Source organism: Myotis brandtii, unplaced genomic scaffold (genome assembly GCF_000412655.1).
Source record: "Myotis brandtii unplaced genomic scaffold, ASM41265v1 scaffold621, whole genome shotgun sequence".
Taxonomy (NCBI): Eukaryota; Metazoa; Chordata; class Mammalia; order Chiroptera; family Vespertilionidae; genus Myotis; species Myotis brandtii.
In genome coordinates this window covers 599,743-622,623 of record NW_005370372.1, presented here as the reverse complement: position 1 = coordinate 622,623, position 22,881 = coordinate 599,743, and the positions used below count along the sequence as shown (strand labels likewise).

At 38.4% G+C, this 22,881-nt stretch overlaps 1 protein-coding gene across 1 annotated transcript in view; it reads right to left on the bottom strand.

The window, feature by feature from the left end:
* SEMA3D (sema domain, immunoglobulin domain (Ig), short basic domain, secreted, (semaphorin) 3D) overlaps positions 1–22,881 on the bottom strand; it is a 145,174-nt gene that overhangs the window by 102,613 nt on the left and 19,680 nt on the right. The window contains exon 3 of the mRNA XM_014528194.1: positions 3,569–3,729. Coding sequence (XP_014383680.1) covers positions 3,569–3,729 — 161 coding nt within the window. The remainder of the gene's footprint in view (positions 1–3,568; positions 3,730–22,881) is intronic.

Genomic DNA, 22,881 nt, shown 5'->3' with positions numbered 1-22,881 from the left:
TTTTTTTTTTAAAATGTCCCAGAGGATGATCCTGAATAACCAACTGAAGACTAGCTGACGAGAAGTCTTATAACCAAGAATTTACAGAAGAAGCCACACGGAGACTGGTAGAAAGGGCGAAGACATGACAAGGGCTGTTCCCAGTCCCATGGATGGACAGTGGCTAAGTTTCTGGAGCGATATTTCAGCTACGGAGGGATCCCCCTGAGAAGCATGGAGTCTCAACCCCAAGGCAGGCTTGCCAGCCCAGAGCACCAGAGCTGGGAAGAGGCAGCATTATTTCCAATAGACAAGATTTGGAAGAGGCCCAAGTGCCCATCAGTAGATGAGCAGATAGAAAAAGCTGTGGTACATTTACACAATGGGATACTATTCAGTTGCAAAGGGGAAGGAAATCTTACCTTTTGGACAGCATTGATGGACCAGGTGAGCATTATGCTAAGTGAAATAAGCCAGTCACAGAAAGATAAATACCATATGATTTCACTCAAATGTGGAATCTAATAAATAGAATAAATTAATAAACAAAATAGAAACATATTTATAGATAGAGAATAGACTAACAGCTATCAGAGGTGAGAAGGGTTGAAGGGCTGGGTGACAAAGGTGAATGGAGTAAGCAAAAAGAAAAGAAAACCTCATAGACACAGACAACAGTGTGGTGATTTCCAGAGGAAAAGGGGGTGGGGAGAGGTAGAAAAAGGTAAAAGGGGGAAAAATGGTGAGGGAAGAAAACTTGACCCGGGGTAGTGAACACACAATACAATATACAGATGATGTATTATAGAATTGAACACCTGAAACCTATATAATTTTATTAACCAATGTCACCCCCAAAATTCAATAAAAATGTAAAAATATTAAAAATTTAAAAATTTCCCAGTGGAAAATATTCCCAGCTAGTCACTCCTAATTAAATTATGTGTTGTATATTGCTTTCACTCTAAGGAGTACAAAGAACATCTTTCAGCCCCACAGAGTCCCAACTTGTGTGGTTTCTTCTGCAGAGTAGTTTGGATTTTTGCCGAGCGGCACTGAGCCAATGCAAACCGTGTAGGTCTAAACACTGCTGAAGTACTACATCTTGACACTTACTTGCTGCTGTGGAGTACCTTTTAACACTGGAGTGATTTATATAAATGTTAAAGGTGGGTACCTACATAAACAATTCGTACTTTACATGCATAACCCCTTTATGAATTATACATGTTATAGAAATATCAAAAAAATATCAGTTAGGCCAAAAATCTCTAGCACAGACCCTAATTTTATAATGTGTTCAAATAATCATTTATTTCAATAACATCATAAGGGAAGTCAATATTTCATAAATATTTATTTTATTAAATATTAGCACATTTCAAGCATGGAATATGGCCAAAGAGCAATTTGCTTAAAATAGTCACAGAAGGAAATTGTGCTATCACAATTTATTTTAAGCAATGATCTAATACACTCAGTTCAGATAAATGGACTTTTTCTTCCAATCCCTAAAGGCAGAGAATAGCACAAGAATAAATTCCCTTAAAAGTATGAATTGCTTTTTTGCTATTATACTGAGACATATTTGGAAAAATGCTGTTAGCTATTTAATATCTCTTAAAGCAATATAACAAAGTAGACTAAGATTTTTCTCTGGGCTCTTTTAAAAAAAGATTAATCCTCTAAGATATTTACTGATGACTGAGATATAGCTAATACCATTTATAGGCTCTCCTAAAAGTATAAGTCCTTAAAAATGTCCTAAAGAAAAGAAAGCATACCCTTAAAAATAAATGGAATGGAGAATAATGGCAAGCTTTTTGAATTCCAGCACATAAGCAACTGCTTATTTCATTTTGTTGTAAACAATATCCTGGCTATAGAATAATATATTTTTTAAATAAGATAACCTTATGTGCTTACAAGTATGTTTGTATTAAAACAAGTCCAAAATAACTACTTGCAATATTTTAGCTCTCACGCTTTCTTCTAGAAATAGAGATTACGTGAAATGCATGCATATACATTTGCATTCAAAGACTATTTCTTTATCAAATCTGAGCGTTCATAAGAAATAATTCCCTTTCCTTCAGTGAATCTCACTCAGAAATCTGTGGAAAAGTTAAAATTTAAAATGATTAAAAATAAAGCCATTATTTCTAATGCAGATTAATTAATCAATATTAATACATATGGAGATAAATCTTTTCCCTGGGTAGACTAAAGCCCTGAATGCTAATAATATTCAAATAACTAAGCAACTAATATTTAATTATTAAAATCATCTCAAAATTATAGAGTTGAGTTAAAGTGGTCACTGTAGGTGCATTCTAATGAGGCCACACAATCCTAACATACCTATCAACAACTCTTTTTGAATGGGAGGAAGTCTTTATTAACCTGAAACTTTGCGATGACTCCTAGTATTTTTCTTCTTCTTCTTAATTTATCTTTATTGTTGAAAGTATTACAGATGCCCCCCCCCCCCCCCCCCCCCCCCCCCCCCCCCCTCCCCCCCCCCCCCCACCTCACTCTCACCCCCTCCCTAAGCCTAGTACTTCTTTTGGAATACTTCCAGAAAAGAAGAAAAACAACAAAGATCCCTCATAGATGCAGAATAAGCCGTGTAGTATGTCTCCTCATCAGCCATTCCATCCCTTCTAGTCTTGGTATCTATCTTTGCTTGCATAGATATTGATATTTGCTAAAGTACTAGCTAATAATAATAATGACAAGGCCTAAGGTATGGTACCCTTTGCTTTGGGTATCACAGTACTAGTTGAAAAGTAGGATATAGCAGCAATTGCCTATTGTGTTTGTAATAAGTAGTATATATTTCCTTAAGATTGTTCTTAATGAGCCCATAGTTAAGACATCATTAATTTTCACTATCTGAGTGTGACTGGGCCATAGGAGAAACCTGTTCAAATATAAAATGGGAGTATGGAGAAAAAGTGTGGTGTTAAATTGCTATCATAGTCACACTATCAATTTAAAGTTTGCTTATTTACAAAAATTGCTATGGATATAGATGCTAATATTTGATGAATACCTCATTTGCTAGCTTTACAATCCAAAACTTTGCATTCATACTGTATAATGTAGTACTATCCATTTATTACATTTTCATGCCTTCCATTCATATTTTCAAAGGTTATGGTATTATATTCATTCTTTTTTAAAAATTTATTTTTATTGATTTCAGAGAGGAAGGAAGAGAGAGAGAGAGAGAGAGAGAGAAACATCAATGATGATAGAGAATTATTGATCAGCTGCCTCCTGCACACCCTCCACCAGGGATCAAGCCCACAACCCAGGCACATGCCCTGACTGGGAATCAAACCATGACCTACTGGTTCATAGGTGATGCTCAACCACTGAGCCTGGATCATTCATTCTTAACAAAAAACATATATATGTACTTAAATCCATAAAAATCTAAAATGTATATCGAAGGCAGTATGTTCTTTTTGACATGTAACTGACCTACTGCACTTGACACCAGGACACTTGAAACAACACAGAGAGGGAGAAAGAAATCGATGAAAATAAATGCATCCAGGCAAATATATATAAATAAACTGACCTTCTTGAAATTTTTGTTTAAGTCAACCAGACTGAGCAGGAAGATGTGGTCCTTGGCTCCCAGCAGCAGCCTGCCCCTCTCCTCATCTAACAGAATTGTTTGGAAATCCAGTCCTTCTGATGAACCCAGAAAGGGAATGCAGCTATTTGAAAGCAGCAAGTCTGTGGGAAAGTGAAAGAAGAACAGAATGAAATAAAAAAATATTAATAAGCACAATATTTATGTACCTCAATGCAGATATTGTCCCACCTCGCAAATGTATAAACATAGCATGAAAACTTCAATTTAGATAAATGCAAACAAGATATACTTTTTAGCAACATACTTATTTAGAAATAGGTATAATTATTGTATTTTTATTTTATTGATACATTTATCTTAACTTATGCAAAATGGATATTAAGTAAATATAAAATATGTTGATGCAAAAGAAATTAAATGTAAAATCTTTTACAACCCTGTATTCACCTTCTTAAATTATAAATGAACTACTTAAGTCATAAAATAACGACAGTAATATTAGCACACTGATTTAATTAATCAATATATGCAAAGTAGGAAGATGGTGGTGTAGGTAAACGCCTATACTCGCGGCCTCCGACAACCACATCACAATTACAACTAAAATACAGAACAACCATCATCCAGAACTGCTGGAAAGCTGGTTGAATGGAAATCCTACAACTAGAGAAGTAAAGAAGAAAGCACACTGAGACTGGTAGGAGATCCGGAGGCGCAAGACAGGCTGGTCCCGCACCCACATGGGCTGCTTTTTTAATCAGGAGGGAGGTCGTCTCAGCAGAGGCAGCCTGGAGGAGCAAGGGGTCCCAGCCCCACACCAGACCCCCAGCCCAGGGTCCCTGGGAAAAGAAGTCCTTATGGGCAATAAGAATTACAGGCTATAAAAACCAGTGCAGATTGGGGCTCAGTGACATGGAGGCTGCTGGAGACCCAGCTGTTCCTCTTAAAAGGCCAGCACCATGAGCTGAACTTACAAGCTCCTGCTTCCTCTGAGGTCCAGCATCAGGGCGAGGCTTTGGAGGACACAGACATATAGAAGGAAGAACTGGACTGTCTGACATTGGGGCAGGAACTCAGGGGCAGCTTTCTCCCAGATGGAGGTGCTCACAGGGATCAATGTTCCTATGTTGGGACCTCCCCAGTCACAGGGCTGACTGGCAGCCATTTCTGCTTGCTCCATCCTGGTGATTCCCTGACACCCAGTCTCATCCAATTTACAACCCCACCAAAGCTGTGTGCAGAGCTTTTGCATATGAATGGCCTGTCCTTGTTCAGGCTAAAATCTCAAACAAGCTGCAGCTGGGTCAGGGAGCTTATCAATAAAAGGCCCAAGAGCAGGCACCAGCAGCAGCCTGCCTTGCTTCACAGCCGGGCCTCATCTGAGACAAAGAGGATGAATCTTCAGATCTCTCTGTAGCCCCTGCTCGGTGGCCCCAGGCAATGGCTGACTTTGCACCTCCTGAAGACCCAATAGGCAGTAACCCAGTAGTTAGTGTCAGACCATACCAGATTAGACCTCTACACATCCATAAGCAACACTTTCAAAGGGGCAAACTCAGTGAACACCAAAGCCCAATGAAGCCAGTCCTGCTCCATAGGGGTATCTCCTGCATAGCAGCTCTCCCACTGTAGTAGCAGCTGGTTCTCATAGCCAATTGTCCTGGAGGTCAATTGCTCCCAGTAACACCAACAGCAATCAAGTCTCAACTACAAAAAGACTGTGCTCACAGCCCATAAAGGGGTGCACCTAGAGCTCCCAGCTCAGGTGATTGGGGAGGCTAAGCCACTGGGCCCTATAGAACACCTAATACACAAGGCAATTCTACCAACTCAAGGAGACATAGCAGCTCTACCCAATACATAAAAACAAACACAGGGGAGCAGCCAAAATGCAGAGACAAAGAAACATGTCACAAATGAAAGAAATGGAAAAAGCAAACTACTGGATATAGAATTTAAAAAACCATGGTTATAAGGTTACTCAAGAATCTTCTTGAAACCTCCAAAACCTTCCATTTCCAAAAAAATAGAAAAGGACCAGTCAGAAATTAAGCAATACACTAACTGAAATAAAGAATAATATACAGGGATTCAACGTAGAGTAGAAGAATTCTGAGAATCAAATCAATGATTTGAAATGTGTGGAAGCAAAAAACACCCAACCAGAAGAGCAAAAAGAAAAAAGAATCCAAAAGATATGAAGGAAAAAATAGAAAAGGACCAGTCAGAAATTAAGCATACACTAACTGAAATAAAGAATAATATACAGGGATTCAACAGTAGAGTAGAGAATTCTGAGAATCAAATCAATGATTTGAAATGTGTGGAAGCAAAAAACACCCAACCAGAAGAGCAAAAAGAAAAAAGAATCCAAAAGATATGAAGGTAGGATAAAGAGCTTCTGGGACAACTTCAAGTGTACCAACAGTTACATTATGGAGGGTGCCAGAAGAGAGAGAGAAGATATTGAAAATCTATTTGAAGAAATAATGACCGAAAACTTCCCCTACCTGGTGAAAGAAATAGACTTACAAGTTGAGGAAGCACAAAAAGTCCCAAATAAGAGGAACCTAAAGAGGACCACATCAAGACACATCATAATTAAAATTCGAAGGGCTAAACACAAAGAGAGAATCTTAAAAGCAGCAAGAGAAAAGCATTTAATTACCTACAAAGGAGCACCCAGATGACTGTCAGCTGATTTCTCAACAGAAACTTTGCAGGCCAGAAAGGAGTGGCAAGAAATATTCAAAGTGATGAATAGTGAGGACCTACAACCAAGATTACTCTACCCAGCAAAGCTATCATTTAAAATTGAAGGTCAGATAAAGAACTTCACAGACAAGAAAAAGCTAAAGGCATTCATCACCATCAAACCAGTATTATATGAAAGGTTGAAGGGTATTCTTTAAGAAGAGGAAGAAGAGGAAAGAAAAATATAAAAAATATGAATAACAAGATGGCAACAAATACATACCTATCAACAATTGAATCTAAAAATCAAAATAAACAAATAATGAATAGTATAAACTGGTGAATAAAATATAATCAGAGACATGGAATGGAACAGACTGATGATTCTCAGAGGAAGGGGGTGGGAGGGTGGGAAGAGATTAAACAAAGATCTTACATGCATATATGCATTACCTATGGACACAGACAATAGGGTGGCAAAGGCTTGGGGTGGGGCAGGAACCAGGTGGAGGGGGCAATGGGAGGGAAAAGAGGGATATCTGTAATAATATCAACAATAAAGATTAATAAAAAATTAAAAAATATATACATAGATGCAAAGTAAGCTTCAAACTAAGTGTAGTTACTGATAGCATTCCTTCCCCTCCTACATTTAGATTGATGCCCATGTTTGCAGGGTTACACTTTGCCTATTTTATATATTCAGGAACACATAAACAAAGAAGCCAAATTAAAAAAAAAAAAGGATTCTGAAAGAGATATGATCCTGAACCAGTAATGGAAGCAGAACTGTAAAACGGGAAGGAACTTGAAAGTCAATTCATGTGAATTCTTTGATTTTATAAATGAAAGTATTTCCTTCCAGCAAAGTTAATTTCATGCCCTAGAAAATTAAGTGGTGGCAAAGCTGATTAATAATCTCAGTCTCCATTTATCTTTGATACTTGCCTATTGGTCCTAATCTTTACTTTATTTATAATTGTGACATGTACAGACTCTTACTTAAGTTTAGGTCTGAGTTTATAGGAACCCAAATCTTTTCAGATTTTACCCAAGTACTTATCACACTCTCTCATTTTCTACAATTCTAGAGTATTAAATACCAATAAGGTAATAATATCTTTCATCACTTATTAAAGTCCATTATATGTTACCAGACTTTATAGCAAATCATTATTTTCAAGTAAAAGTAATTCATTATTAATTGATGAGAAAGATAAAAAGATAATGTCTCAGGGGCTTTGGCTGGGTATCTCAGTGGGTTAAAGAGTTGTCCCAATATGCCAAGGTTGTGGGTTCAATCTATGGTCAGGGCACATACAAGAATCAACCAATGAATGCATAAATAAATGAATCAACAACTTGATGTCTCTCTCCCTCTCTCTTATCAGTAAATTAAAAAAAAATTTAAAAGATAATGTCTCAGAAACAGGCATCTATACTTTTAGAATGTATCATAGCAGTTTCAAACTCTGTAAAATAGATATGTAAGTCCCTTAAATTTAAAGCCAATACATTCCATCCATCAACTGTGGGCTTCATTATTATTTCATAGTTTTGAGAATTCCCTTCACTCTCTTTTCTAATTTACAATGATTAAATGTTATTTCCCTTAGTCACTAAGATAGATTTTTGTCTTAGTTTTGAGAAGCAGAAAAGCTATATGCTGAAGAAGATGTGATACTATGTGAATTCTCAAGTGAGTGTAGCTTCACCAAGTATAAATATCTTATTAATATTTATTAATCATGCTTTGTGTACATTGGATGAAGTTTGAACTCTATACTAATTATATTTATATTAAGCTACATAGATCTTTAGTAGGTTTTTTAGAACAGAGATGCAATGGAATAATATATTTTAGCATCTCTAAATGCAGTAAACCTATTTTTGCAGGGCTAATATCCAAAAAACAGTCCATGCTTATTGTAAAGTAGAACTGAGGAGAGAAGCATGAAATTGAGAGAATAGTTAAGACACACATTACACACAAGCCTTCATTTAATCAGACAATTCTGTATCTTCCAAGGGATTTCCTTTTGTTTCACAAAGAATGAAATGGGCAAAATGGAAAGTATGTATGGGATTTCTAAGAGTATATACTATCCCAATTAATAGAGAAAAATAGATTATATGATATAAACCCTTATTATTTCAAGTGTCCATGTACAATAATCAACAATTTTGAACCATGCATTGCAATGTTAATTACAAAATGAAACATGGTTAGCCTAATGAGTAAGAGTGGGAGCTTGAGGTCTAGACCAAGAACGGTCTTGAAAGACAGATAAAAGCTTTACAGGAAAGATGTAAAGAAAATTATATTCTAGGCAGAACAACACTAGAATGTACAAAGGCATATGTCAGCCTATGTTGCAATTATATCCTGTATTTTTAATATTTCTCCTACTCTGGAGTGTGAGCTCCTTTGGGGCAAAGACCATCTCATAAACTTACCTTTGAATCCCCAGCACCTAGCTCAGTGTCTGAGGCAAGTCAAGTACTTGATAAATATATGTGGAATCGAAGTAGTTGAGTGTACCGGCACAGAGAATAAGTGGGGACGGTGAGATGTAAGGCTGGACATAAGGCAGCCTCCAGATAATCAGGGCTTCAGATGGCAGGCTGGGGAGTTGGTTATTATGTAGGTAACGGAAGCCACCAAAATATTTTATGCAGAAAAGTGACAAATACTCCAATTGAGTGTCAGAGAATAACTCTGGTGACAGTGTTCAGGATGGATGAGAATCAGGAAAGGTGGGGGAAGGGAAACTACCCAGAAATTTCTGAAAGATGGTGCGTCCTAAATTTGGCAGTGCCAGTTGGAGGAGGGAGATGTTTAAGAATCTTGAAACTCATGTTCTGTTTCTACTTATACAATGAGGAAAAGAAATATAAAGTTGACGTCGTCTTTTGCTTTATTTTCTTTTACCATAACAAATTCTATTGGGTTCAGTTTCAAACAAATTTGACAAAGAAAAACAGCTGCAAAAATAGTGACTAACCTGATGTATTATCATTTCAACATGATTTAATGCTGCCTTGTGACAATGTTAGCATCAAAACGATTAAAGCCTGCTTCGCCAATCCTTTGTAGCCAAACTAAATAATTAGACTTAGGCATTACATATGAAAATTTCTCAGGCTGACGCACACATTTTGAAAAGACCTTGGGACAGGGATTGGAACAGGTTCCCTCTTCCCCAAGCAGCTTATCTTTCTTGCATTTCTGCCAAACTAAGCAAAGTCCTTTCTGTTTCCACGGGATCATCAACTAAAGCCAAGAGGGAGAAAAAAAGGAAACAAAGGTTAAGTCCAGAGCCTGCATCTTAACACCTAGAGCTAATAGACTCCATGGATTTCAGGAATCAGAAATGGATGCTGGCTTTGCGAGCTGCAAACTCGTGAAAGTTAAACACCAGTAATTTGGCAATACATTTCTGAGCTTTATCTCTTTTCTTCTCCTAAACTGGCAACTGTCAGGCGTGTGGTTTTTAGGATTGTCCAGGGTTTATCATCCTTTTAAATAGGAACTCTATTGTTCATCCCGCCTTGGGTGGTGGGGTGAACGTGTTGCTTCTCCCATGCCTTTCAGAGGAGGCCTGCTCTGCTCTTTTTTTAAAAAAATATATATTTTATTGATTATTTACAGAGAGGAAGGGAGAGGGATAGAAAGTTAGAAACATCTATGAGAGAGAACATCGATCAGATGCCTCCTGCACACTCCCCACTGGGGATGTGCCCGCAACCAAGGTACATGCCCTTGACCGGGAATCGAACCTGGGACCCTTGAGTCCGCAGGCTGATGCTCTATCCACTGAGCCAAACCGGTTAGGGCTCTGCTCTTATTTAACCAGTGTCCCCTTTCCTTGGATGACAGTAGCAGTTAACTGCCATAAATGCTTTATTTGTTCTATCCACCTAAACCTTTGACTCAATCCACCATAATCACTCCTTCTACTGTTCATTTAGCAATTCATTGTCCTATCACCTTGTTCTCAGTGTCTAATCTCATGCAATCACCCACAAGGGGTCCTCAAACTTTTTAAACAGGGGTTCACTGTCCCTCAGACCGTTGGAGGGCCGGACTATAGTTTAAAAAAAAAACTATGAACAAATTCCTATGCACACTGCACATACCTTATTTTGAAGTAAAAAAACAAAACGGGAACAAATACAATATTTGTATTTGCATGTGGCCCATGGGCCGTAGTTTGAGGACCCCTGACCCAGACCCTCAAATTCCCACTCTGGGAAAACCTACAAACTGATTCTTTCTGAAATTAACAAAGCAAAGTTATGATCGTTCATTTATTCTACTAGTTTAAGTCTGGAAATTCATGTTCATGATGGCTTTTAATGGAATGATGACAGACAAGTTGTTCATGATCCATCATCAATAAACCATTACAGGGCAACAGAATGGTTCCGAGGATCTGAAATCCTATAAACAACATTTTCATATGTTTGTATGTGTGTGTGCATTTTTCTGAAGAGTATGTTCAGAGTCTTTGTCAACAAGTCCTGATACGCAGGGGTGGGGAATGTCAGGCCTGTGGGCCATATAAGGCCCTCAAAATCATTTGGTCGGGCCCTGCCAAGGCATTAAGGGTGAGTTAATTAAATGTTTGATCAAATATATCAGGCTAATTTTTAAGTTGAAATTTTGTATGGCCTGAGAATGTTATAACTATCCAAATGGCCCTTGGCAGAAAAAAAAAAGGTTCCTCACCCCTGCTACAGAAAAAAAAAAGTCACAGGAAAAATTGTATATTTCCCACATATAGTTAATAATTTTATTTAGAATAATTTCTCTCATTTTTAGCACAAGAAAGTGAGTCACTACCCTCAGAAAGTTTGAGTTTTGAAAGCAAACGGCTGACTCAGCTAAGATCACCAGGTACTCTGCACTTGCCACAAAGACTGATAAGTTCTACTCGCATTGATCTTACAGCCTAGTGTAAAGGAAATGCTCATACACACAAAAATGAAAATACACTGCTTACCAAGGAGAATAGTCCTGAAGATAGCAGACTGTTAAATACCTTTATTAGTAAAACGGAAAGAACTTCCTAACTGTATTTCCTTTAGCAAGTCCAATAATGCTACTTCACTTCTCTCAGCAATATGTGTGAGCAGAAAAAACAAATGATCACTAAACCCCTTTCAACATTGGAGTTCTATGGCATTAGAACCTTATGTTTAACTTTGTTAAAATTGAGGATGTGTCTCTAACCTTTTGGAAGAACAGAAATTCAGTACAAAGCAACTAGAGCTAAAGGAAGGTCTTGTCAATATCCTGTTTGACTCCCATGTTTCCAATTCAGTGAAGTTCAGAACAGTTAAGTAGGCTTCACAAAACCAATTTGCTCTTGGTGGTAGAGCTTGGTGACAATAAATCCCCTCACTCACAGCCGGATGCCGCCCATGTGAGGGGAAGGCTAAAGATCCCATAATCTCTGCTCCTATTTCAAATAAATGTTTTGGCTAAAAAAAAAAATTCTTTGTATCTCCCTTTCAGTGTCCCTCAATACAATTGTTCATGTGACCCGAAGCAACATTTGACCTGATGGTCTACATTCTTCCTCTTCACCGCAGAGAGGAAGGGAGTGGTGAGTCACATTGAACCTAATAAATTTAGGATTAAGCAACAAAGACTTCCTCAATGTTTGACTGTTAAATGAAAGCGATCTCATACCCTTGAAACCCTGCATTTATTGCCAGAAATCCTGAACTGGGTGGAGTTGACAGTTCTCTCACGAGAAGGCCATGTAGCTAAAAAATGGCTTCACATAGTCTTTAAACACACACAGACACACACACACACACACACACACAAAAAAAAAACAACAACAACAAAAAACAAACAAACATGTAACAGGAAGCTTTTTTCTTTTGTTTTCTTTTTTAAGAAGAAAATTGAGGTAATTAAAGACAGAACTTTAGGGATAAGAAGAAAATCACCTTTGAGGAAAGTCAATTTCCAATCTACTCCGGTCTAGGGAGAGAGAACACTTCCTCAGCAGAGTTTACAACCCAAATTGAATCCAGATCCAAACCTAGTCACCTTTTGCTACCATCTCAGGATATTCAACACAGAATCTTGTCCCACCCACTCCTCTTTTCCCTCAAGGAAATAACTATTATATCAGTCGGGCGGTTCTGAGGTTTCTTAAATACAACCACAGCTCCAGTGCATTCTCTGCAAAGTTGTCTAAGTAAAAAAAATAAAGATATTTCTATTCCTTCCTTCACCATAAATCCAGGTTCCCTCCTTGATCTTTGAATTCTCAGGATTTTCATGCTGTCTGTTAGTATCCAAAGATTCCTTCTATGAAATTCCTTCTTCCCATAGTTTCCAGAAATGTTTTGGCTACCAAAGCACCCCTCTACCACCGGACACACACACACACACACACACACACACACACACACACACAAAAGGCCTATTCTCCATTTGGATCAGGAATTGAGTAAAGGAAGCAAACTGTTATTCCGAAAGGAAAATCAGGAATGCTGTGGCTCACTGAGTCCCTTTGGCTTTCTGTGAACTTGTATTTGCTTCTCCAACTTTTGGTTCAAGGCAAAGCATAAATTCTCTCTTGGATTCAGCCTTTGGAAAATTAATTCATTTTCTATTGGACCCACCACTTCCAATTAATTTTCTGAGGCTTGAGATCATATGAAAAGATTTTGGTTACCTCCACCTATCAGAAATACTAATTAACCTCTATCTACATACATTTACCCTTCAGAGCTAACAACTAAAAAAATGATCACGTATAGAAAGACAGAATATTAGTTAAACCTAAAATCCTTACAAAAGACTACTTCAAAACTGTGGGTGCATATCATTATACCTTCTTGGTGAGAAGTCCAGCTATGTTTTCTTCCTGCAAATGCAAGTCCCAATCAGAAAATAAAATAAGATAAAATAAAATAAAGTTCTCATTTAATCTTCTGCAACGGAATGTTGGAAACCATTCAGTTTGTTAGGCCTTGGACAGATCATTATCTATGTCAAAAATAAATCAGATGATACCACACAGGGAAGCATAAATTACTAACAAATAGAGCTTATTATATCATCAGAGCTATGTTCTTGCCAGGACAGGATGTGGAGTAGGAGTGTGGCAATTTTACACTGTCACATTTCCATCTACATCCATGCTTTTAAATCACAGGTTTATTCGTATTTGGCTAGTTTTCAACAGTAGATGTTTTATATAATCCATCACATATGAGATTCATAATTTATGATGATGAGACCTTTCAAATTTTTACTTTGAATAAGAATGAGGCCTTTTAAATTCTCAAAAGCTTTACTATGATAATTTTTCTTATTGAACTATAAAAAAAGGTTAGCATTGTCCTAGTAGCTCAGTTGGTTAGAATATCATTCAACTACTCCAATGTTGCAGATTCAATCTCTGGTCAGGGCACATACAACAACAACCAATGGATGCATAAATAAATGCAACAACAAATCTCTCTCTCTCTCTCTCTCTCTCTCTCTCTCTCTCTCTCCCCCTTCCTCTCTCTCTATAAAATGAATTTAAATTTTTTAAAGGTTAGCATTATAAAAAATACCTAGTAAATTTCCAGAAGAACAATGTGCTAATAAAATAAACTTCCTCAGAAATAGCTGAGAGGATAATTCAGAGGAAGATTGATTCTACTTTGACAATTATTTTTGAACTCCATTCAAAGTATTGAAAATTTCTTTCTTTTCAGATTTTAAGAAATGTTTAAAATCAAAACATCATGTCACAAATCAATGTGGATTTGTTTTCAAACAAGTGTGTGAATTTAACTTTTAAAAACTCAGAAAGTCATACCTTAATGCTCCATCTTTTATTGATAGTTGAGCCAGCTACAGATTTCTGGGTTGGACAGGGTTCATCCTCAGAGCTCTGAGGCATTTAGACACTATCTCCCAGTTTCTAAAGTCACGACTGAGAAGTCTGATGCTATACGTATCCCAAGCCTTTGAATGTGTCTTCTATTTTACTTGGGGTTATTTGAATCACCGCCTCACTGTGGGTATTATGAAATTTAGAGTAATTGGCCTGAATATGTCTCAGTTTTGATTTTGTTGCTGGTTTTCATTTGTTTGTTTTCATTCATTATTCTGGGTACTCAGTGTGAAGCCTGATCTGAAATTTAATTTCCATAGATTCAGAAAAATTTCAGTTTGGCTGTTCATTCAGAATAAACAGATGTCAATTATCTGTAGAACATTTCTCAAGTTTTCTCCAGAAAGGAACCCCTGATCAACTGCCCAAAGAGGGAAGTCCTGGTGTAAGTGTGCAGGGAATTTGCATCGGAATATGTACACAGACTTCCAAGAGGGAGATTGAAAATACATTATAAAACAATGTTCTCCTGAAATTCAGGCAATATGTATAGGGTATGAGAAATGAAATAATGTTCCCATAAGCTGTTTTTCTGTCAGAAATTGTTAGTTCTCTAATGATGACCTCAAAACAGACAAACCTAAAGCCCAATGCCAATTTGTACTTCTTAATCCCTCCCCCTTTTTCGCCTAGCCTCCCTACCTCCCTCCCATCTGGTCTCTTCTCTGTCTCTATGAGTTTGTTGATTTATTTTGTTTTTTACATTCTGCATGTATTTGTCTTTCTCTGACTTACTTCACTTAGCATAATACCCTCTAGGTCTATCCATGTTGTTGCAAATGGCAAGATAATCAAAGGCTTATTTATACCATTAACCTCAAAAAAGGTAACTCACCTATGGGGGCCCAGAAAATGGAGGTTCCATCACGATCTAAATCTGCACCCATCAGGCCGGCCTTACAGGGAGCAGCTGTGCAGCCCCCCCGCTCAGCTGCAGGCGGTTGACCTGAGCCCGGACACAGGCCTCCAGCCAATTCCGCTCCGTTTCCCCGGGTCTCCTCCGCCCTCACACGGGTCCCTCTCCTCCAGCATCCCGGGAACGGGCTCCACGGCCTGCGGGCTCAGGCTCCCCCGTTCCTGGCCGCTTTCTCCGGAACAAAGGACATCCCGCTCCGTTTCCCCGGGTCTCCTCCGCCCTCACACGGGACCCTGTCCCCCAGCATCCCAGTGACCGGGCTCCACGGCCTGCGGGCTCAGGCTCCCCCGTTTCTGGCCGCTTTCTCCAGAACAAAGGACATCGCACTTGTTACTAAACTGTTTTAGTTTTGTCCACTGGAAGCTTTGGCGACAAGATGGGCGGGAAGACAGGTGCGGAGGATTCGGCCCGAGACGCAGGGGAGGACCGCCGCCCGCAGCTCGCCTCTCGGTAAGTTTCCCTCGGACTGAGCTCCGCTTGTGGTGGGTCCTGAGCTCTTGGAGTTTGTTGGTCCTAAAACTTTCTTTGTCCTAAGCCGGTGGAAACCTTTACTAAACTGTTTTAGTTTTGTCCACTGGAAGCTTTGACGACGGAATGGGCGGGAAGACAGGTGCGGAGGATTCGGCCCCCAGGCGCAGGGGAGGACCGCTGCCCGCAGCTCGCCTCTCGGTAAGTTTCCCTCGGGCTGAGCTCCGCTTGTGGTGGATCCTGAGCTCTTGGAGTTTGTTGGTCCTAAAACTTTGTTTGTCCTAAGCCGGTGGAAAGCGGCGGTGTGAGAGCCCAGAGGTTTCATGGTGAGACCCAGTGGGCCACACATTTGGGGTGTAGCCGCCCTCAGCCACAGGGTCCTGAGGCGAACCAGGAGGATTTCTAGGAGGAAAAACAATGGGTACCCCTCCATCTAAGAAAGCAAGAGAGCAGCCCTCAGGGGACTCCCTGAAACTTCCTGCTAACTCAGCATAAACTGCGGGGGGACCTGGGGAAGTAAATTAAGAAATTCAGACTGTTGATCAGTGACACATCAACACTGAAGTAGGCACGGCCTGGCTGTAGCTCAGTTGGTTAGAGCGTCCTCCAGCCACACTGAGGTTGTGGGTTCTCCCTGGTCAGGGAACATACACGAATCAGCCAATGAAGGCATATCAGTGGAACAACAAATTGATAGTTCATGCTCTCTCTCTCTCTCAAATCAATCAATAAAATTTAAAAAAGAAATTGAAATAGGCACAAGTCAGTCTGCTTTTCTTTTCTTTCCGTGACACATCAACACTGAAGTAGGCACGGCCTGGCTGTAGCTCAGTTGGTTAGAGCGTCCTCCAGCCACACTGAGGTTGTGGGTTCTCCCTGGTCAGGGAACATACAAGAATCAGCCAATGAAGGCATATCAGTGGAACAACAAATTGATAGTTCATGCTCTCTCTCTCTCAAATCAATCAATAAAATTTAAAAAAGAAATTGAAATAGGCACAAGTCAGTCTGCTTTTCTTTTCTTTCCTTTTTTAAAATCCTCACCCAAGGATATTTTTCTATTGATTTTTAGAGAGAGTGGAAGAGAGAGGGAAAGACAGAAGTATCGATGTGTCTCACATCGATCGATTGCCTCCTGCATGCGCCCTGACCAGGGTCCGGCTAGGGAGGAGCCTGCAACCAAGGTACCTGCCCTTGACTGGTATCTTATGGGGACCCTTCGGTCTGCAGGCCGACGCTCTATCCACTGAGCAAAACTGGTTAGGGCGTGGCATTAATCTTTTTGCAGTTACTTTGCCCCTTAAAAATACTAAAAGCCCTTATCCTATATAATAAAAGGCTAACATGCAAATCAACCAATTGATCGGTGGAACAGCCGGTTGCTATGATGCGCACTGACCACTAGGGGGCAGATGCTCAATGCAGGAGCTGCCCCCTGGTGGTCAGTACACTCCCACAGTGGGGAGCACTGCTCAGCCAGAAGCCAGGCTCACGGCTGGTAAGTGCAGCAGCAGTGGCGGGAGCCTCTCTCTCCTCTGCGGCAGTTGGACATCCCCTGAGGCCACAGGCCGAGCTGAGGGGTCCTCTCCCCCCGGCCCCCCGAGTGCACAAATTTCATGTGCTGGGCCTCTAGTAGATAAGAATAATGTCTAAATTACTGTTGTAATTCATGATCACTTCTTGCATGTAAGTATAGTAAACTTTTAACCAATGAATTTTCAAACTAGTGGTTCTTGTTTGCATTATTTTATCTACATTCCTTCTAAATCAGGATTTATCTTAGGCTTATTAATAATTTAGAGAGGTTAATGTGCCATTTGAAGATCCAATTGTGGCTCTAATGCTTTGCAATCATAAGAGGTTCCCGATGTGATTTCCAAATGCTCATGTGTGGGTGGGGAGGGGAGGGGTTCTGAAACAATACGAGCAGTGCTTCTCAGCATTAAATAAGCATTCAAATCAGCTGGGATTCTTGTTAAAATAAGATTCTCATTTAGAAGTTTGGGAGGGGGTCTGAGATTCTGCATTTCTAACAAGCTCCCAGATTATGCTGATGCTACAGGTCCTTGAACCACAGCTGGAATACAAAAGCTAAAGAACACTGTGACCCATTGCACTCCTTCCTTCTTCACATGAGAATTTCTCTTAAACCTTTAAATGATGGCATGTAGCAATGTATGCAAGATGACCAAGTTATTATTCCCCCCCACCCCCCTTTACAATTCTACTTTGGTCAAGTCTGTACATCTCTCAATTAACTTAAATGATAATGAACTTAATTGCTATAAGTGATAAATGACCTGCTTAGTTTAAACCCATGATGTATGTAAACTTCTACCTGCCCCTATTTTCTTATATAAAGGAGGAAAGTACATTCATTTAATATGCATTAACCTGGAAGGAAGATGCAAAGATGACAACTTATGATTTATTATTGACTGTTAAGTAAATTTCCTGTTACTTGTGGCAGCAGAAATTCTACCCAGGATGTCTGAATATAATTATATTTTTAAAGACCTTAAGTTGTCTTCATGTCTTCAATTGATTCAATAATATATGTTGCTCTCTCTCTTTGAAGCTTGGCATAACATCCATTTTGTGCTTTATAACATCCAAGGAGCCTTCCCTATATTATTTAATGTCCAAATGAGAAAACCTAGACTCGGAGCAAATAATTATTCTAATGCAGCATGGAAAAACCAGAGGAAGAGCTAAAACCTATCTATGCCTTCTATCTCTAACCCCATTAGCCACTACCGCTATAATTTATATTTTAAGATTTAGCATTACTTAGAAAAACAAGGTTCTTTTTAAAAACAACTCTACTTACGTTTATGGAATATACCCACAGACAAGTTCACTCCTATTGCTTCTTCCATTTCACCATTCCATTGGGATTACTGAAATATTTATCTTATTTTTTTCTACTGTGTCTAGCACACTGTGGCTTTAGACAAATAAACCTCTTTATGAGTAGCTTTCTTTCTAAGTAACAAGCACTTTAGTTCTAATGTATGCCTCTTTTGGATTAATAGAATTAAATCAACATGTTTAATGGACTCTTACAAAAATACAAAATGTACATTACTAGTTCTTAAGAAACAGAGACATTTATCAAATTTTCTGTTAAAAAAGACCCAATAACGTCCATTTTTAAAATGTCCATAAATTTATATTTTACACATGTATTGAAAGAACTTTACTGTTAAAAAAAATCCTATAATAAGACCTAAGGAATGAGAGCCAAATTTTAGGTAAGTGAAATCATAAAACAAGCAGTTGCACATAAAACTTTTTATCTACTCAATAATTTGTAGAATAGTAAACCAACTACATGTAAGATCTGTTCAAAGAAAACATTTTTTAACCAAAAAAAAAAATGTTGACTGGGTGTAATCCCTCAAAATATTGCCTTTACTTAAGCTATGGCCCTTCTAAAGTCCCTTCTCTGTTCAAAGAAAACATTTTTTAACCAAAAAAAAAAAAATGTTGACTGGGTATAATCCCTCAAAATATTGCCTTTACTTAACCTATGGCCCTTCTAAAGTCCCTTTCCCATTTATGTATAACTAAAGACACAACCAAAGTGTCTCATGACATGGGTCTCGTTGACCCTGCCAGAAGGACATCACTGTCCACTGCAGACCTCAGTGATTTTTGTGGATCTTCTTAATTCCAGGAACACATTTTGTAATGATATTTGTACGGCAAAATGGCAGCATCTGTTACCTCATATTATTACGTAACTTCCACCACTTTGTGAACCTCCACAGATCAATAATGTTTAGAACAGAGCTCCACATACACTAAAATAGATTTTAATTATTATTAAAGTCTCATAGATTTAAAAAAATTTTATAGGCTAATTGCCAAATCCCTATCTTCAATTGACATTTCCCATAAATTCCGGAAGTTATATACTCAGATGCCTTCTTGACATCTCACTTAGATATCTAATAGCCTTCTCAAGCAACTATGTCCATTTCATCTCCCCAATCCAACTTCTTTTAGCATCTTTTCCATCTCAATTAATAGTAACTCCATCCTTGAACCAAAAACAAACAAATGAAAACACCCATGGAGTCAGATTTTATATCTCTACCTCTTATTTCATATCCAGTTCATCAACACATGCTGTGGGCTCTATCTTTATCCTCTTCTGCTTCCTGCAACAGTAACTCCAAACTTGATTCCCTATTTCCCTGCTCTTTCCCTTTCAGTGTATTCACAACACAGGAACCAGACTGAATCTACAACGAGAGTCAGATCATGTTCCCTCTGTGCTCAAAAGTCTCCAGTAAATTCCCATAACACAGATGAAAAATCAGTGTTTTAATAATGGCAGCAGTGGAAGGACTAATCTTCTTGCCTTCTATTAACTCTCTAATTTAATCAGCCTTCTTTCAGGCAGCCCACTGTGGTTTAGCCATACTGTCTTCCTTAGGATCCTTGAACATGCCAAATACCTTTTTACCTCAGGACCTTTGCACATGCTGTTCCTTTCCCAATTATCTGCAGGACTTTAGACTGTTCTTTAAATATTTGTGAAAATATCACTCTCTAGTGAGGTCTTCCCTGACTATTACACCTCACCACTCTTTAGCAAACATTCCTCATTCATTTTCTCTATACCATAGCACTTATCATCTCCTATCTTGCTATGTAATGTACTTATGTATAGTCTGCCTTTCCATATTTATAATGATAAAAGTGTAATATGCTAATCAGACCGGGCGACCTTCCAGGCAAAGCCAGGGCTGCGAGGGAAGCCTGGGTCCCGGGTGCCAAAGGGGAGCCAGTGCTGCCAGCTGGGGGAAGGAAGGCCTACTCTTTTTTTTTAATATATATTTTTTATTGATTTTAGAGAGGAAGGGAGAGGGATAGAGAGATAGAAACATCAATGATGAGAGAGAATCATTGATCAGCTGCCTCCTGCATGCCCCTCACTGGGGATCGTGCCCGCAACCCAGGCATGTGCCCTTAGCCGGAATTGAACCTGGGACCCTTCAGTCCGCAGGCCGATGCTCTATCCACTGAGCCAAACCAGCTAGAGTGGAAGGCCTACTCTTGCACTAATTTCATGCATCGGGCCTCCAGTCAGAATATAAACTACATGATGACAGGGAATTTTGCCTCTTCTGTTTGCTGATATATCCTCTTGTTGACAGAACAAGGCCGGAAACATAGTGAACATTCAGAATCTATTGTTATGAACCGTTGACATTTGAATATCAAATGTGTACACAGTAAAATTATCCTTGAACTCTTAAACCTAAGGAGGAAACCCAACTGCACAGCCTCAGTTGAGAGAAAATATGTCTGGGTAAACAAGTGAGTCCATTCACATATGGCACATCCACCAAAATTAAACCATCAATGCCTTACTTTATAATTATGTATATATATGGGAATTCTTACTATAAGATTGATAATACTTCTTCACTAAGTACTTTGAGGGAACAATTTCATAGCAAGCCATCATCTTTTCCCACTATTAAAAAAGAAAAACCCAGACTACATGTCTGACCTCATGAATTATTTTATGATTCATTTTAACCAACTCTGAGGGCTACCAACCACTCAAAGACACTAATCAAGGTCAACAATGACCTTTTTAACTGTAAGAGCTTGTTAACAACTAGAAGATCACAAGGTAAAAATCCTGGAAAGTGCCTAAATAAATTCACAATCTGTGGGTGGTGCTTGACTGAGGGAAACTAACTCTAGTAGAAAATGCTTTGGGAGCAAAAGCAATTTTAATATATGTTGTAAACCCCAGAGAAAACTATAGAATATTTTTCAAATTTATTTACATAGGGGAAACTCTAGTCTGGAAACAACCATTAACATCTAGCATGATAATGATATTTCACAAAAAATAATAATTGACAACATATTAAATGCTTACTATGCCAAACACTGTTTTAGGTGCTTTACATGGATCAACCTTCACAAACAACCTTATTAGAATTAAATTAATGCATTTAGATTTACTGTCAGATTTACACTGTTATGGATAAGAAAACTGCAGCACAGAAAATAAATGTCTAAATATACCACAACTAGTAACAGTAATTAATACCTAGCAGTTGCTTCAGAACCTGCTTTCTTCCCCTGCTATACCAAATTGAGATCATTGAACTAACATTGGGTTAGTCAAATCAAACAAGTTAGATGAGTCAAGGAGCCATGAATCTCTATTTAAGATACATCCTGCACTTCACAGCTAAACAGAGTCATTTTTTAAGTGAAGAAAGATATGTAGACATATCCACTCATTTATCACAAAACTGCAACAAAGCCAAAAACCATTCTATCAAATACATTAATGTTTAGTTATACAACAGCAGATAAAATTTTTAAAAGTGATTGACAGTTGTTGTTGTTTATTTCCTAGAAAATACATGTAAGTTTTGAGGAGCAAAAAATAATTATTACTTATGATAGTTATTGAAAAGAACATACTGCCAAAGGAGTAAGGATAAAACCTTGTATTTTTTTTATATCATGATATTTGTGTTCCTGAATACATAAGATTTCTCTCAAGAGCACACAAGGTGGCAAGAGCATGGGCTTGAACTAGAAAGATGAAAACACATAAAGTTAGTTCTGCCATTTAATGGCTTTTTGCTTTGGGGCAAGGGCTTAGACTCTGAGCCTCAGGTTTCTTATCTACAAAATGGGTATAAAGAAGATGGTTTTCAGGGTGTCATAAAACTTCAACATGATATATCTAGGTAGGGCTCCTGGACCCAGCCACTCTCTTGCTTCATATTCTTCATAGCACTTCCACTATTTTAAATAATATTCATTTGTTTGATTACCTGTTCACTGTCTGTCTTTCTATCTGAAAAATAAATTAAAAGAGGACAGTGACTTTTCTCTGACATAGGACAGTGCAAGGTATAGTGATTGCTCAATACATATTTGTAGACTGGGTGAATATATGGTAACTATTAAGTGGGTTAGTTTCCTTTCTGATGTTTTATACGTGTGGGTTCAGTGTTTACTAGCTGGTGCTTTGTAGATTTACTGTAATTCTTTGAGCTAGCAAGACTTTTGTGGGGAAAATATTGAAATGGAATTGATACCTGAATGCTTATTATGCCAGGTTCTAAAGAACGTAGTTAGAAAACAGACTATATAAACTTGGGGTAGTGAACACACAATACAATATATAGATGATGTATTATAGAATTGTATACCTGAAACCTATGTAATTTTATTTACCAATGTTATCCCAATAAATTCAATAACAATAGAAAAACAGACTCTCTCTCTCTCTCTCTCTCTCTTTC